Genomic DNA, 18138 nt, shown 5'->3' on the forward strand with positions numbered 1-18138 from the left:
AAGTTTTCTTACTGACTTTGAAAAGTGGAAAACTTCGCTGTTTTATTTGATAAGAAAAGCGAATTTAGTCGTTCGAAGTTTAAATGTTACTGTTCGGGTCACATGTTAGGACTTGTGTCATTTCTTAAGATTTTGATGTAGCTGTCATTGATGCGGTGAGAAATCAGCATTTGTTTCATTTCTTAACATTTTGATGCGGTTTTCACTGACGTGGTCAAAAGGCAGTGTCTTATTTAGTAAGACTGTAAGTATTGTTATCGGCTTCATAGTGTAGAAATACTGATGTATCTCTTTCTACCAATTCTTTATCAGTTTCACAATATTACGAACGTTGTCGATGCATAAAACCTTTTCATTATTGGTTTACAAAATTCATGTTCGTTTTATCCGTCTTCGCATATTTTCTTTATTTTTCAAATTTGCTTTTCCACTGTCATTATTGTGCAAATATAAAACAGCCCAAGATTTGATGCATCCAAGCTAAACATAAAGCATATTGTGATTATTGCAGAGACGCTGTTAGAGGGGGGGAGGTTGTTCCGTAGAGATGACTCACAAAATTTTCCTGGACATTTTCAACCATGATCCACAACACGTCACTTATTCCATAAGGACTTCCCTTTAACGTAGTGGATATCTTACGTCAACTATGAGGTCACTGCGGTACTCTGACTCAGTCGAAGTTTGTGGCGCTGTCGTTTCTGAATGGTTTACACTTGTTCATTTTGTTATTTTTTTATTCCTTTCCAGTTCCTTGAACGTAAGTGAAACTATCTTGTAAGTTGAGTAATTTCTGTTTAAAGAGCCGTTTTGGTCCTCTAGTAAGAGTTAAGTACGTCTGATATTAAGGGAGAATTTTGTTCACGACTCATGTCCACAGTGCAGCACATCTTGGACAACTTCAGGTCACCATACCTTTTTTTTGTTCTTTGTGTTTGTCTTTCTGGCTGCAACCAGCGCCCTCACTTGTTTGCGTAATCAGAGAGACTAGATGTCAATGGGAACAATTAATCAGTTACCTGGAACGTGGCCGGTAGGCGGCGGGTCGAGCGAACGACCACGCATACAGTACTGAGCGCTGGCTGGTTGACGCTCGTAGAATCAGCAAATGGCAGTAGCTGGCGCACTGTGTGTGGGCGAAAATGAAATAAAATTGACAATAATCGTCCAAGGAGTCGTACGGGCTCTTCACCAAAACAAGTCATTCCAGCCATCCTAGACGAGGCGGGGCAGCAGAAGAAAATCCCATTGTCCCTAGAGCTTTGCACGAGCTACGACGAAGGGATTCCTTGTCCAAGTAGCCGGCGATAACCAGCAGTTTCCGAGTTCCAGAGAAATCGAGCAAGCACTCTTCAGGTGGGCATAGTCTCCTTCCACCTGGTGCCAACGTCACGCACGCGCAAACCTAGCAACAAGAAGCACCTGCTTAGAGTGGTGGCAGTGATGTCTCAGTAAAGAGTTAGCGACAGCCGGAGCTTCACAGCCGTACTTGTCGGCGCGTGTCCCGGACCCCGGCGCTGAGAAATGTTGAGGGCGCCGCTATGGACAGTTCTGCTGCTGGCGTTGTGTGGAGCCTTCCGGCCCACCTGCTCACAGCAACCTGCTGGTGACATTCATCGGCCTCGCACCCCCTTAGCCCTGCTCTCTGAGGCCCCCAGACGACGGAGTCTCGGTGACGTACACCTGATTCAGGGCCGACGGAGGATTGCCAGGTCCTTCCACCCGGAGGTTAACGGGTTACTGTCCCGGCAGGAGAGGCCGTGGTGGGCTGGGGTAATTCCCCCTCGCCAGCCGCGGAACAACAAAGATCCTTCCTCACAAAAAGAAGATGCGTCAATTTCAGCTGCGGTTCGTCACCCCCGAGGCACACGGAAATATGACGTGCCCCAAATTGGTAAGTTTCCGTTAATATTCACTTTTTTTTCTCACTGAATATTTTTTAAATACGTTATCTCTATTTACACGAAGCAAGTATTGAGGTGACCCGTAGAAATGCTGTTTAACTTGCATATGAGTTTGTTTGTTTGTTTGCGAAATTCGCGCAAGGCCACACGAGGACTGTCTGCACTAGGCGTCCATAATTTAAGTGTCAGACAAGATGGAAAGCAGCTAGTCATCACCACCCACCGCCAACGAATTGACTGTAACATTATAACGCCCCCACGGCTGAAAGGGCGAGCATGTTTGGTGGGACGGGATTTGAACCTGCGCTCACCACATTACGAGTCGAGCGCCTTAACCACCTGGCCATGCCGGGCCTTACATATGAATTTGAGCAATATAACGTTTAACCTACTAAATATCATCCAATACGCCGTTGACAACAATCTACCAAATAAAATGATTGTAAGTTTTTATCCATATTAGTATTCATTTCTCGGTGTCTTCCCGTTTAGTACACGTTCCACTACTTTGGCTTTGTTGTTGAGCTGTTGACATTTGTGCACAGTTTTCGAGAACAATCGTCTATTTCTGTTTCTCTCTATCTCTCTCGACCACTTTTAATGTTGTACGAAAAAGAATGATAATAATTATTTCTTTCCCATTTCGGTTGCACATGTTCATCAAGTGTAATCTAAAGTTCATAGAGTTCGTTACACATATTTTATGCTTCAGATGAAGACTTAGAAGCCGAAACGTTGAGAAAATTGAATAATGCTTGCTGGACCATATATTACATACAAGTAAAAATAAATATAACAACCGTGAAAGAATAAAAAATCTTACATTTTGTTTTGTTTGCTCAACGTTTTAATAAAAATGAAGCATATGTGAAAATTATTTTTGTGCGTTGTACCTATTCACAACGTAAATCTATCTTATTGGGGTTTTATTAATGTAAATTATCTTGTTAAAACACAGCACCCTACCCTCAGTGGCACAGCGGAATGTCTGCGGACTTACAACGTAAGAATGTAGGTTTCGATACCCGTAGTTGTCAGAGCTCATTGTGCTTACTTTCAAACAAATAAGCTGTTGTTGTTTGGTCCGCATGGCCAAGTGGTTAGGGCGCTCGATCTAAGAGTCACGGGTTCGAATCCCGCCACATTAAGCATGCTCTCCCCTTTCAGCTATGGTGGCGTTATAGTTTGACAGTCAGTCACATTATTCGTTAATAAAAGAGTAGCCCAAAAGTTGGTGGTGGGTGGTGATGCCTTCTCTCCAATCTTTCACTACTGAATTAGAGACAGCTAGAGCAGATAGCCCCCGTGTAGCTTTGCAAGAAATTCAAAATAAACAAAACACAGCAACGTTATTCAGATATTTGATCTGTTCTGGATGGATGAAATGAAGCAAAATATTCGGAAAAGTTGTTATTATTTATTTACATAACACAAATATATATATATATATATAATAAACAAATTATTTTGATTTCTAATTGCCCAATTTTTTTTGTATCCAAAAGAAGAGAGTAGATGTAAAGACAATCAATTATGTTAAACTTCAGAGACAATTTGTTAAGTTAGCGAAAAGGCCTAAGTTCACAGAAACTCGAATTCAGGTTTATTTGTATTTTAACTGAAGTGCTGTATATGGATAACTTGAAACACTTAAAAAACATAAAATGGAAATAAAATTAAGTGTACACTAAACCCTGTTCTTTGGTCTACTTAGTTCATGATCTCATTAATAGGAGTTTTCTTTGCACCCGGAAAACTTTTTGATAGAACTCAATTTTTGTGGGTTTTTTTTTCGTCTTTTTCAATAAAATTATTTTGACCCATTGTGTAAAACGTTCCTAACGGTAATTACGTAAAATGTTAATTAAAAGTAACTCTTTAAGTAAATGTTCCTTGGACCACGTCTTGAGATCTGTATTTTGTTTCATAAAACTTCTCTCACATAAAAATATTCCGTCAAGGTTTTCCAAAGAGCTCGATCTAATGATGCGCGGCAGATCGAGTCGCCAATACCCGATTGTGATCTGTATCCAACCCCGCTACACGGTCCTTGCTTGTTGTTCCGTGTAAAAACATGTGACTCGTTATTAGTGTATACGTAGCGCACGTATCTCTATCGAGAGCTCATGAAACCTTTAAAACTATATAGCGCAGTTCATGTACCCCAACAATGGCTGTGACCCTCGTTACTAGGTCACAGAAGGGGCTTTCTCGTATCACTGATAACGACGTAGTCTAGCAACACGAGACTCTCTCCTCGCGTCACTCATGCGGAAAGCACAGCCCGTTAGCTCTGAGGGCGGAGTATGGAGATATCTCACTGTAGCGTCCATTGACAAGAGGCTGTTACCAGCCGAGGCATGTTATCTGGTATTTCTGGGGCCCCTCGTGCGACCATGCTCTCGCTGGCTTCTTCCCAGCTTCCATTTCATTTACAGAGATGAGCAGATGGGAGAGAAGACCGTGTCATTCATGGGAGGTTTTCTCTACAAAACGTGCTTAAGCATACCGAAGACTAGAAAGTGCTCTAAACCTTAACTCTACCAGTTCCGAAGAATTAAACCTTTTTGTTCACAAACATTAACAAACTTCGAAGGAAAGAAAATAACCTTATCATTACCAAATCAAGTGAAATTCTCTGATAAACTCAATAATGAAGGCTGTGTTTCATTTCATTTTGAGACGTATATCAGTAGTTAAAGAGAAAATCGAATTTAAAAGTTGCTTTTTCTATTTGTTTTTTAACGTTTCTAGCTATGTGTGAATGAAGACTTTCTCAGTCCTCGATTTTACTAGCTATGTCTGAATGAAAACTTTCTCAGTCCTCGATTTTACTAGCTATGTCTGAATGAAGACTTTCTCAGTCCTCGATTTTACTAGCTATGTCTGAATGAAGACTTTCTCAGTCCTCGATTTTACTAGCTATGTCTGAATGAAGACTTTCTCAGTCCTCGATTTTACTAGCTATGTCTGAATGAAGACTTTCTCAGTCCTCGATTTTACTAGCTATGTCTGAATGAAGACTTTCTCAGTCCTCGATTTTACTAGCTATGTCTGAATGAAGACATTCTCAGTCCTCGATTTTACTAGCTATGTGTGAATGAAGACTTTCTCAGTCCTCGATTTTACTAGCTATGTGTGAATGAAGACTTTCTCAGTCCTCGATTTTACTAGCTATGTCTGAATGAAGACATTCTCAGTCCTCGATTTTACTAGCTATGTCTGAATGAAGACATTCTCAGTCCTCGATTTTACTAGCTATGTCTGAATGAAGACATTCTCAGTCCTCGATTTTACTAGCTATGTCTGAATGAAGACATTCTCAGTCCTCGATTTTACTAGCTATGTCTGAATGAAGACTTTCTCAGTCCTCGATTTTACTAGCTATGTGTGAATGAAGACTTTCTCAGTCCTCGATTTGAATCGTTGCACATCGTATGTTTCTATATTTTTTATGAATATCTAATTCTCCCTCTAGGTTTTTACCTTGTGCATTCTCGGTCATTATTTTACCGTCTTGTATTTTACTGCTTAAAATAAACCTAGGTAACAGCGTAGTGTAGCGGAAAACAAATTCTCAAGACGAGTTTATCCGTTATGAAAGTTTCAGGTTGGTAGAAGGTGTTTGCAAAAATATTTATACGAAAATATAGAAATATATTACACGCTTATCAAAACGTATGCTGCTAAAACACACCACGTCTGACGTTCATCTTACGTCATTACGAAGTGTGCTTTTTAAATCTCATCATTTTGCTCGTGAAGTTTGTTTGTTTTGGAATTTCGCACAAAGCTACTCGAGGGCTATCTGTGCTAGCCGTCCCTAATTTAGCAGTGTAAGACTAGAGGGAAGGCAGCTAGTCATCACCACCCACCGCCAACTCTTCGGCTACTCTTTTACCAACGAATAGTGGGATTGACCGTCACATTAGAACACCCCCACGGCTGGAAGGGCGAGCATGTTTGGCGCGACGCGGGCGCGAACCCGCGACCCTCGGATTACAAGTCGCACGCCTTACGCGCTTGGTCATGCCGGGCCCACTGCTCGTGAATAAATCAAATAAATAAATAAAATCTCTACTCTATTTCTTTATATTGATTATTTCCTTGAGAGGATATTCTGAGGAGGTGATTTTTCTTTTCGAATCACAAATGGTTGTCTGTTTATTTTTAATCTCGCGCAAAGCTACTCGAGGGCTATCTGCGCTAGCCGTCCCTAATTTACCAGTGTAAGACTAGAGGGAAGATTGCTAGTCATCACCACCCACCGCCAACTCTTGAGCTATTCTTTTACCAATGAATAGTGGGATTGACCGTCACATTATATGCCCCCACCGCTGAAAGAGCAAGAATATTTGTTGTGACGGGGATACGAACCCGTGACCCTCAAGATTACGAGTCGAGTGTCTTAACCACATGGCCATGCCGAGCGATTTCAATTTTAATTTTAATAACTAAGTTCGAAACAATCATTTTACCATAAAGAATGTTTACCACGACCAAAATAAATACATCCAAGAATCACAATCTTGAAAAAAAACAACAAAATTTTATTCGGAAAACGAAGTAATTGTTGAGAGGACATTTTCCAGAACAGCGGCTGATTGGGTTTTACTCTATCTTTGGTTTAAGCCCACAGTACTAACTCAGCTTCGTCTCTTCCATAAACATAACGTTAAAGACGATTTGCAAATCAAATAATCCTCACGTTACTAACCTTAAACTTAATGAACCTACCACTCATAGTTGTTATTCGTAATTAAATACGATGTCGTTATGTATATATTATAGCTCGAATCACGACAAAACTACTCCCACATCGTAAGTTACATAATTTTAATAATATGCGAAATAACTTGAATTACATTCCTGAACCGAAATAAATGTGCACGCGCTTCATTTGGGGGAACGTGAATCTAATATTAAAGAGGGCGCCACGACAGAGGCGCATTAATTAGCCTTATAAGCACGTGCCTGGGTATTCGTTTGGTATCTCCGAAAATGGCGTGTTCTTAATTGACTTGTACAGTGAAGAAACACTATAAATTAACCTGCATTAACTTGAGATACAGTTAAAAGAAAAGGCGTTTCTGGTTCTGATGTTTAAAGCATATTTTTCTGTATCAAAAAATTCAAAAAATTTTGCAGAACATTACAAGACCTCTCAAAGTGTATAGAAATAAAGTTAGGTTTTCGAAAAATAATGGAAACCGCATTTAATTACAGTAATTTTGTAATTAGCATTGCTTCGAACTTGTTTGTGACGCTCAGTTCTATCGGTTTCATTGTCTCTCGATGGTACAACATGCAGACATTATAAAAGTTTTCGTTAGTTTTATTGGTGCATCCAATACGAATAGAATTCCATATACGAAATTGTTTTAACATTTTTTATATACAATATTTAATACGGATTTATCTTTGCTTTGAACGTGGCGAAATATCTCATTTAACAAAATAACATCTTTACTATAAACTGCAGTGTTAAAACGAACGAAACCCGTTACAAATATAAGTTTAGTTTTCCTCTAACGACTTTCTCACTATTCAGGGCCTGGCATGGCCTAGCGCGTTAAGGCGTGCGCTTCGTAATCTGAGGGTCGCGGGTTCGCGCCCGAGTCGCGCCAAACATGCTCGCCCTCCCAGCCGTGGGGGCGTTATAATGTGACGGTCAATCCCACTATTCGTTGGTAAAAGAGTAGCCCAAGAGTTGGCGGTGGGTGGTGATGACTAGCTGCCTTCCCTCTAGTCTTACACTGCTAAATTAGGGACGGCTAGCACAGATAGCCCTCGAGTAGCTTTGTGCGAAATTCCAAAACAAACAAACAAACAAAACAAACTCTCTATTCAGAGACGGTGTTAAAAACATAAGTCACCTATCTCCCTGTACTTATGCGTAAGTTTCGTAATCACGAATAACCTACTGAAGTAAAAATGTATCTCTGGACAGTTGGTATGGGTATTAACACTTTACTAATAAAGCAAATAACAACATTTCGACCTGAAAATGACCTAATCTACATTTTATGTGCAAGTTTGTTGCTGTTTTAAATGAAGGATCTAAAATGGTTCTAAAATGTAAATTTTATTTGTAAATTATCGCATCACTTAACGATTTCCTTATGTTTTTGTTGGTTTGTTTGGTTTTGTTTTTACAGACACGAACAAATAAATAACACACTGTTTTAATGGGAGTAAATTAGGCTTAACTGACAATAGTTAGTGTAATCCAAGATGTCTGCCACTTAAAACAGTGTTGACACCAACCGCCTCAGACATCACGTATAGAAAAATATTCGCGAATTGTTCAAATATTACACTGTATTCATTATTGGGTGTGCTTTATCTCTTACATCATCTGTTTGTCTGACATTTTAGTATAATTAACCTCCAAATGGTTCAGCGGTTACTCTCGCAGCTTACACTGAGTCAAAACACCTGTGGTGGGCAGAGCACAGATAACCAGATGTATAGTCTCGTGCTAACCAAACCAATCAATCAACTGCTTAATGTGCCTACCGATGACACAGCGACATGTCTGACGACTCGTAATGCCAAAAGCGGGTTTCAAGTCCGTGATGGGCAGAACATAAATAGCCAGTTATATAGCGTGGCGCTTTATGACAAATTAACAAAATGATATAACTACTCCACCTTGACATTTAATACTGTGAGGTTGTTTTAACATGTGACTATTATAACGTCAAAGGAATATAACCTTTACAATGGTAAATCATAGACAGCAGTAACTAGGAAGAGGAATAGGTTAAAATTTTAAACCTGAAGCAGGGGGATTCTGGGGACACTTTGAACTGAACGAGTTGTGTAGTATGTCCACCTGAGACACCATTATCGCTAATTTTCTAAACCACACAACTGTCCGATCCTATTCTGTAATCTGCTTCACAAGCAGTGGAATCTTATCAGCTGTTTAAAGTATTATAAACAGATGTTTAACTACTCGTTGGTTTGTTTTGAATTTCGCCCAAAGCTACACGAGGGCTATCTGCGCTAGCCGTCCCTAATTTAGCAGAGACAAGAGAGAAGGCAGCTAGTCATACCCACCCACCGCCAACTCTTGGGCTACTTTTTCACCAACGAATAGTGGGATTGACCGTCACATTATAAAGCTTCCACGACTGAAAGGGCGAGCGTGTTTGGTGTGACGGGGATTCGAACCCAGGACCCTCAGATTACGAGTCCAATGCGTTAATCACCTGGTCATGCCAGTTAACTACTTATTTTTTTGTTGTTACTGCACACGTCAACTCTAAATAATTAAAATAAACGTTTTGTGTTTTCCTCAAACCGAATCCTTCTTATCTGAACCGTAAATCAGGGACTAAAGTGATGAAACTGTGTCATGCCCGCTATAATAAGTGTCCATTACGTATATTTGTTTTGAATTTATTATGCTTTTAGTGAAAAGTGTTATCTTTCCTTATAAACAATGATTTTCTATTTGACATCTATTTATACAATGCTGTTGTGGCATAACTGTACACAAACATCACATCACTATGTGATGAAACGTTCTTATTACTTTGTTGCTTCTCCGCATGCGCTGTTCTCGCTGATTCATCAGGCTTGGATATGATGACTTATTTTTACATGTCGGAGATTGTTCTTGACACTTATGTACAGAATAAAGTGCACTTTCTACTGGAGACGCTTCTTGGAGCCTCAACACATACACAGTTTCCTTCTCTAACTATCCAATTTTACAGAGCTGGGAAGATTTCTTATATAACTTATGAAAAGTAACGTTGTCACTTATTATTTCTCTGCGCTGCTCACCAGTAACAATATCCACTTTTACTCACTTTTGATGAGAGTAGCTACACGTGCTGAACGAATGTCGTTCTCGACATTGTGTTTTACTTTACAAATGGTTGATCACTTTATATTAAATTTATTTTAGTATGTAAATAAACAAGTCGCGTGACGACCAAATCTGATATAAAACCACGATAGAACGGAACGTATCAGAACTACATTTTGACATATGTTGGTGTTTGTGTGAATACACTAAAAAGTGCTTTTGAGAAGGTTTTGTAGCAGTTCTTTCTGATAAAGAACATCCACACAATGAGATCTAATCGAGAATTTAGAATTTTAAAATGTTGCTACTTCTTGAACTTAACTTTGGAAAAGTAACGAATCTGGATCAGCTTGGGACACCAGGACCATCCAGTAAGAGATATAAAACAAACTGTATACCAGTTATAATAAGTCAGGTGTTGTGTTTTGTAACAAGTGAGATCCAATGAACGCAGATATTGGTAGCAAAGGTATATCCTTTTTTAACCCTTAAACGGCGGGCATCATCAATTAATGCTGCTACTTACAATTTTACTGCTGTTTAAGGGTTAAACCAGGTCAACAAAGTATGGATTCACCAAGGTACGGATTTGAGTTGTACCTTTTGTGTGACCATCGCATACATCAAATTGCTATAATATGAAACAAGTATTCATGTTATTTCCTTAAAAAAGCATAACTGTCGATTCTCTGGAATCAGCGCCTATGGACTTCTGTACCATAAGGCTGTGGAAGCCATCGTTCTCGGACATTAATTAGATTATGGAAAGCATAAAGTTAGGAGTGGTGTGCTTCAGACATGACAACTTTACGCATAAGACTTTTCGGAAGCAATACTTCCAAGATGCACAGTTGTCGGATAGAATATAACCAGATGACAAGATGGCTGTAATAATGCAGTGAGGTTCCAAAATCGTTTTAATGTAGTGTACTCAACCTCTGTATGTTTGACCCACTTAAAATCAACATATGTTTGCTCAGTCCCACACTCGTTTATTTTATGAACCAAATCTCACACTTGCATGAGTAATTTGGCTGAACAAGAACATTCTGTTCATCCTCCAGCTCCAGACTTGTTTTTGCATAGTTAAGCCTAAATATGTCTCTTGCCGTTCATTTCCATAAAACAGCATCCTTTCTTTGTTGATATAATATAAAGAATAACGTGTGTTTTTTTTCTAGGACTAGCAGTTTAATAACCTTATCGTTTTATTATGGTTTTATACATACATCGTTATGGAACGATTTTCTCGTGAAAAAATTAGGCTTGGCTATAGATTTAGTGTGTCATTCTACACACGCATACACACATATAATTTATATTCCAGTTTTAACGTCGAACAAGAAGAGAAAAGATTTTAAATAATATATGCGTAGTTATTACTAGCAAGTATCTTTTTCGTCAAACTTCAATTCAGACTAATATTAATATACCTCAGGATGGCTGGTATGGGTATTAGCACTTTACTGATAAAGCAGAGAACAACGTTTTGACCTTCTTAGGTCTTCTTCAGGTTCAACATTGACAGTCAAAAGTAAAGGAAATGTTTATGTGTTAAAGATTCCAGCTTACAACAGAAAAAATCTCCAAACGTTAATTTTAAGTTAAAATTGTGTTTGTTTGTTTGTTTGTTTGTTTGTTTTTGGAATTTCGCACAAAGCTACTCGAGGGCTATCTGCGCTAGCCGTCCCTAATTTAGCAGTGTAAGACTAGAGGGAAGGCAGCTAGTCATCACCACCCACCGCCAACTCTTGGGCTACTCTTTTACCAACGAATAGTGGGATTGACCGTCACATTATACGCCCCCACGGCTGGGAGGGCGAGCATTGTGAACTAGTTCAGTTGCAAACAGCACTTAAAATAATCGTCGTGTAATTGTTTACAGATTGACAAGAGACATCGAGGTACGCCTCTGGAGCTTAGTTTGTGAATAACTGTAGACGTTTTGGATGTTGCATTTTTTTAAAGAAAAATTATGATTCGAAAGATAATTAGAGGGAATTAAACTTTCCTATTGTCATAAAAGAAATCAACACAATTACGCCATAGAAGATACCTTCTGTTTAATTATTTTTCATGAGGGATCTGGTTTGGTTTGAATTTTCGCGCAAAGCTACAGAAGAGCTATCTGCGCTAGCAGTCCCTAATTTTGCAGTATAAGACTAGAGAGAAGGCAGCTAATGATCACCACCCACCGCCAAATGTTGGGCTACTCTTTAATCAACGAAAAGTGGGATTGACCGTAACATTATATCGCCTCCACGACTGAAAGGGCGAGCATGTTTGGTGTGGCGGGGATTCGAACCCGCGACTCTCGGTTTACGAGTCGAGTGCCTTAGCCACCTAGCCATGCCCTCGTGAAGGGTCTAACACAAGGTAAAACAATGAATATTTGTTTGTAAAGGCGTAAAGTTTAACCTGACAACTTCCAAAACTATAGTTTTAATTACATCTACCATAAGAATACACATTCAAACCATATGTGAACTCTATTTCTTCTTCAGCGAGGCCGTTTAATTTGTTCATATCAGATTATTTCACGTTTGTTTTCAGATGTTTTATTCTCATAGGTGGAATAACCTATTTTCCCTTAGGTATCGTTCAAGCTTTCCGTGAATGGATAATGCAATAACGTTCATGTTAGGTAGGGAATTAATAGAACTATTGAAACTTTGTTGTACGTTTGTATGTACATCTTTGAAATCCCACGAGGTTAATCTTACACAAGAAGTTCGTAAAAATACGAACGAACCCAATTTACATTCCCATCGCTTACTTATCGTCTCTCAAAAAATGCGATCGCTGATTTTAACCACTCACGCTGCAATACTTCCTGCTGTTCTTTCCCACACGACATTAAAAATTTTGTCTCGTGAAATTTCTTGGCACCCACATCATTAATTGTCGTTTTTTTAACTTTCTTACTACAGAACTATACTTAGAGTCAAAAGCAAACTATTTTTATCAACTTGTGACACTGGTGACACCTAACGTTTACCATATGTATCCTGCACTCGAAATGGTTATCGACCAAACGATCGCCATAAAGCAACAGTCTTCTACTAAATTATTCCAAAAAGGAATTTTTTTTTATTGTAAACGAACTTTCTCGTGTTGGTTTTCAGGCATTTTTTTTTTCAGTTATGCAACACATTTCAAAATAAAAACAAAAATAAAGTTTACCTGAAACAAAATAAAGATTAAATAGATACCCTTTACCCTATCATTCAAAATAAAAACTTAGAAAACAATATGGAGAGTGGCCTGATAGATAACGTGCCTTTCTGTGGATTCAAGGATCTGTGGTTGGCGTCTCGTCGCATAAAAGGAAAGTTGCGCTCCGAAATTTGGGGGCAGTAAATGTGTTATAAGAGTGATGAACAAATCCTACTATTGGATGAGAGTAGGCCAAGAGAAGGCAGTGAGTGAATTTGATTGGCTGCCTTCCTACTAGTCTACAAGCTCAAAATTAGGAGGTTTCTAAAGCAGATTGGATTTTGTGTAGCTTTGCACGAATATCAGAAGCACACACGCAAAATTAAAATAATATATATAAATAAGATTAAGAACTTAATGCAACCACTGTATTTAAAATATTAAAAAATAAAATAAAACTACAACCATTTTGCTACTAATGCACTTTATTTTTGCAGTGTTTTCGCACATTTAAAACTGTAATATTTAATATCACGCATTAAAATGTAATTCAAATGTTTCTTCTGTGTGCATGGAAAGCTGTGAAATTTCAATATAAAGTATAACTTCCGGTCACAACAATGAGGGCGCCAAATTATCCACCGTGGACTTCCGTTTTCCTTAATCACAATAAAAGTAATGCAATGCGTCTATGTATAGACCCAACACTATCCCTTCATTTCTTGTCACGTGACTTAGTGAAAATATTGGAAGACTATTCAATACATTACTAAAACATAAGTTTAAAACACAGCTGGTTATATCGTGACATCACAGACAGAAGACAGGCAGATAGGTTTAGATTTTAAAGTGTGGTAGTTAAATGAATTACTAAATATCTCGCCCTATGATTTTTTACATCATCAACGGCATTGATACTGTATTTATAAAGATAGTAGAACTATGCTGAAGTGCTCGTGAAAACCGTCTCTTGCAAGTGCGGCAGATTTACTATCAAAAGTGTTCTTTATAAACGACATCTGCATAGCCTAATCGTTTCTTCTAATCAAATCTTTACTTGAACGCCATTACTAGCTTCGTCCGGTGGGTTAAGGGTTCGACTCGTTATCTGAGGGTCGTGGGTTCGAATCCCCGTCGCATCAAACATGCACGCCATTTCAGCCGTGGGGGCGTTATAATGTGACGGTCAATCCCAATATTCGTTGGTAAAAGAGTAGCCCAAGAGTTAACGGTGGGTGGAGATTACAAGCTGCCTTTCTTCTAATTTTACACTGCTAAATTATGAACGGCTAGCGCAGATAGCCCTCGTGTAGCTTTGCGCGAAATTCAAAAAAACAAACATACCTAGCTATGTCCTTGTAGTATGATATTTTACTTGGAGTGATTGTAATACTGAAGAAAACCATCGCTGCGGGTAATCCCACCCTGGATCTAGACGGAAGCCAACAAACTACGGATTAGCGTTCACTTTATTTCGCTACCCCTTGTATGGCTGATTCCACTAACCTTCCTTTTTCGCAAGGTCATGTGACATGCTTACTTGTCAACAAATTATGGTTCAAGAACCTCTTTCTTTCTTAAGAGAAACTTGTTTTTCTTTCTTTCCGTTTGCATTAAAAACAGAAGTATTTGGATGATCGTGACTAAACCGTGATTTCTTATTTTGATAACTTTGCTACGTAGTTTATAAAACGCTGTGAACGGCCCTTACTAAGGTGAAACACCTCCACCTGTAGGCGTTCTATGAATAAACATAAACTTTCTTTTTCAGAATATGAAGTTAATTTAGGTGTTTCTTTACTGAACGAACCATTCACGTGCTTTTTTTTTCCTGACATTTTACTCTAGATTAAAATGCGTGACGTCATACTAGTGCTCACTTAATATAAATTTTATTATTCAATGGAAATTTTTCATAAAATTATATTTTAGAAAACAACATTAAACCTGTTCCTTAGTCTCTAGTTATAAAACTAACATTAAACCTGTTCCTTAGTCTCTAGTTATAAAACTAACATTAAACCTGTTCCTCAGTTTTAAACTTTAAGTTGGTGTACATGCTACTTGAGTCTCGATTGTTCCTCAGTCTCCTCATGTCTTGGCTTTGCAGAGAAACCCTAGAAGTTCTAAAGATATGAAAAAGGCCGAGAAATTGATTATCCAGGTTTGAAGTTCAAAGCACTATTTTTGGACTCCTAAAACAATAACAGATGGCTACATTATGATTAACAAAACAATAAGAGATGGCTCTTTTTGCTGCTTTCCTTGTTGTTATGTGAAAGGCTGTTGTTGAATCAACTTTGTCTGTGGAGAGTCGTCTATTGTTTAACAAACCTTGTCTATGGGTTTGTTGCTTGATAAAAAGCGTCTATTATTTGACAAACCTTGCGTGAAAACCTGCTGTTTAATAACCCTTGTTTTGTGAAAAGCTGTTGTTTGATAACCCATGTTTTGTGAGTAGCTGCTGTTTGATAACTCTTGTTGTGTGAAAGGCTGTTGTTTGCTAACCCTTCTTGTGCGAAAGTCTATAGTTTGATACCCTTATTGTAAATAGCTGTTGTTTGCTAACCCTTGTTGTGTGAATAGCTTTTAATAACCCTTGTTGTGCGAAAGGCTGTTGTTTGCTAACCCTTGTTTGTGTGAATAGCTTTCTTTAATAACCCTTGTTGTGCGAAAAGGCTGTTGTTTGATAACCCTTGTTGTGTGAATAGCTTTCTTTAATAACCCTTGTTGTGCGAAAGGCTGTTGTTTGCTAACCCTTCTTATGCGAAAGTCTATAGTTTGATACCCTTATTGTGTGAATAGCTGTTGTTTGCTAACCCTTCTTGTGCGAAAGTCTATAGTTTGATACCCTTATTGTGTAAATAGCTGTTGTTTGCTAACCCTTGTTGTGTGAATAGCTTTCTTTAATAACCCTTGTTGTGCGAATAGCTTTCTTTAATAACCCTTGTTGTGCGAAAGGCTGTTGTTTGATAACTCTTGTTGTGTGAAAAGCTGTTGTTTGATAACCTTTGTTGTGTGAAAGGCTGTTGCTTTATCACAGATGCAAGCAGTAATAAGCGGAACCTTTTACTCACTGCTTTTCTCTTTGTATGCTCTTGAATAATCTCTTGATCAAACAACCGAGGTGACGGCCGAGCTCATCAGTGCGGTATAGATGGCAAGAATAATTAATTGAGTCAGATTAATCTAGATTTCTATTTTAAATGAATCACTGATGCCAAAGGCAAAATTTAGGATTTCTTATAATTGAGATGCTTTCCTAAGCAGCCAGGAACAGGATCCGATATTAAGCCTTTTGTTCACCGTAATCCGCTTATCGTACGGTTTATTCTGCTGAGGTGACGAATTTGACGGTTGGTTCTTGCACCTGTTTACTTTGTATCAATTTTACAAACCTGTCTTTAAAAGAGGCAACAACAGAATTGGTTTAGTAACATCCTTAAGATTCGCTCAATTCTTTTGTTCGCAAAGTTAGGAAAAGCCTTTGATTACAAACCAGCTAACACGTAATCAGATTGGAACATCAGCAAATAACAAATGTCTTCCCATCACACTTTCTGGCGTCGACATCCAATCAGGAGGGACCTTGCAAACAGTACTCAACAGAAACAGTATCGTTTCCTAACTTATTCAGGAGATAAAATTTGAATTGCATAATCAATATGCTAGTTTCTTTAAGACAGTTTTATTTTAAAATATTTTTCCATGTACTCACATAAACATTCGAACTACTCGAGTACATGTTACCCCTAATTTGTTAACGCTACCTCTAATACGCCACCTCTAATACGTTATCGCTACCTAATATACTACTATTATGTTATCGTTACAGGAGAAAAACACGAATCGTGTAAGTAAGAAGTGAATTATTACTATTGTTTAAATAGTAGTTAAAACGTTTTCACTTTACTTTAGTGATTATCGCTTGGTCTTTGTTTTGAATTAAAGAAACGTGATAGTAGAACATCACTGGTTATTAACAGTTGTGTAGTTAATACATTTTCCTGGAAGAACAAACGAAACGTGGAGGTAGAAACTTACTCAGTCTTTACCAAGGTATGGTTGATACGTTTTTCTAGAACAGTGGTTCCCAACCAGGAATGCGAGATAACATTTTGTTTTGTAGGCCATGTAGGGTTTATGCAACTTTTAGTTTGTTGTAATATTTTTTCTTTTACAAATGTTTCGTTTTTGTTTTTTATCATTAAAAACTAATTATTACAATTTGTTTTGTCCACCTTCACCTTTATTCTTAAATAAATAATTACTGTGAGGGTGCGAGAACATATTAAAATTTTTAGAGGCGCGGGGCATAAAAAGGTTGGGAACCACTGTTCTAGAAAAACAAACGTTTACAATTTGATGTTTAACAGGTTTGTTTTTATCGGAAGTGAACTGGATAAATTAAGTTGTATGAAGTTTGAAGTTGTATGAACGATAGATCAGGAATTGTTAAACGTTTCTAATACTTAACATATTCAAAAATAAGCTGGCTCTAACCAAACCTTAATTTATTATCACATTACTTATCAACTTTCAAAACATTTGAAAATTATTGAGGCAAAGAACTTCACTGAAACAGTTTATAATAGAAAACTGTTAGTTACAACTTGTATGTAAGAGCTGGTCCACATTCATGTAGCTGTTTCCTATACTTCAACATGTTTATAATCGCCTAATGTTGTTCGCTCTTTAGACACACGTAAGGTTCGAGATATTCCGCTAAGTGACAACGTACCGTAATCGTACATTTCCAGTTCGAAAAGAATCGTTTATTCCAATTCTAGAGATATTTAAGTCGGTGTTTGATAAGTGGGTGACAATCACGACTTGTAAAAAACGTTACTTTAAATGCGCAGTATGCTGTGTGGTTACTTCAATGTATACATGTTCACGGTCTCGAATTTTACATTTAAAAATCAATTTAAATGTGTTTTTTTTATGTTTTGTTACAGAGATAGCACATAGAAATGGAACTGGCCATTGAATTCAACTCAATATTCCGCGAGTTTTAAGGTGAACCTGAATAGTTTTGTGGTTTTTATAAAGTGAATAATACGTTAAATTGAACAACATCCTTATACAATATGACTTAATAGGTATCAGACTCCAACTTCATACACAACAATAATTTCAGGAAACATGGCTTGTGTTATAATGTTTGTATTAAGCATGGCTTGTATAATAATGTTTGTATTAAGCATGGCTTGTATTATAATGTTTGTATTAAGCATGGCTTGTGTTATAATGTTT

The 18138-nt window shown here is 37.9% G+C and overlaps 1 protein-coding gene across 1 annotated transcript; it reads left to right on the forward strand.

Annotated features, from left to right (window-relative positions):
• Positions 1–1029: 1029 nt before the first annotated feature.
• On the forward strand, positions 1030–17892 carry LOC143243657 (uncharacterized). Its single transcript, XM_076487290.1, has 2 exons — positions 1030–1894; positions 17841–17892. The coding sequence occupies exons 1-2, from the start codon at positions 1525–1527 to the stop codon at positions 17870–17872; spliced, it is 402 nt and encodes a 133-aa protein (XP_076343405.1). The 5' UTR covers positions 1030–1524; the 3' UTR covers positions 17873–17892.
• Positions 17893–18138: the final 246 nt, after the last annotated feature.

The sequence above is a fragment of the Tachypleus tridentatus genome, unplaced genomic scaffold (assembly GCF_004210375.1).
Source record: "Tachypleus tridentatus isolate NWPU-2018 unplaced genomic scaffold, ASM421037v1 Hic_cluster_4, whole genome shotgun sequence".
Lineage (NCBI taxonomy): Eukaryota > Metazoa > Arthropoda > Merostomata > Xiphosura > Limulidae > Tachypleus > Tachypleus tridentatus.

Excerpts from the sequence above, each read along its gene's own strand:
- LOC143243657 (XM_076487290.1), top strand. The coding sequence starts at position 1,525 with ATGTTGAGGGCGCCGCTATGGACAGTTCTGCTGCTGGCGTTGTGTGGA. Across the intron at positions 1,895-17,840 it reads ATATGACGTGCCCCAAATTG|AGATAGCACATAGAAATGGA; the intron begins GTAAGTTTCCGT and ends GTTTTGTTACAG.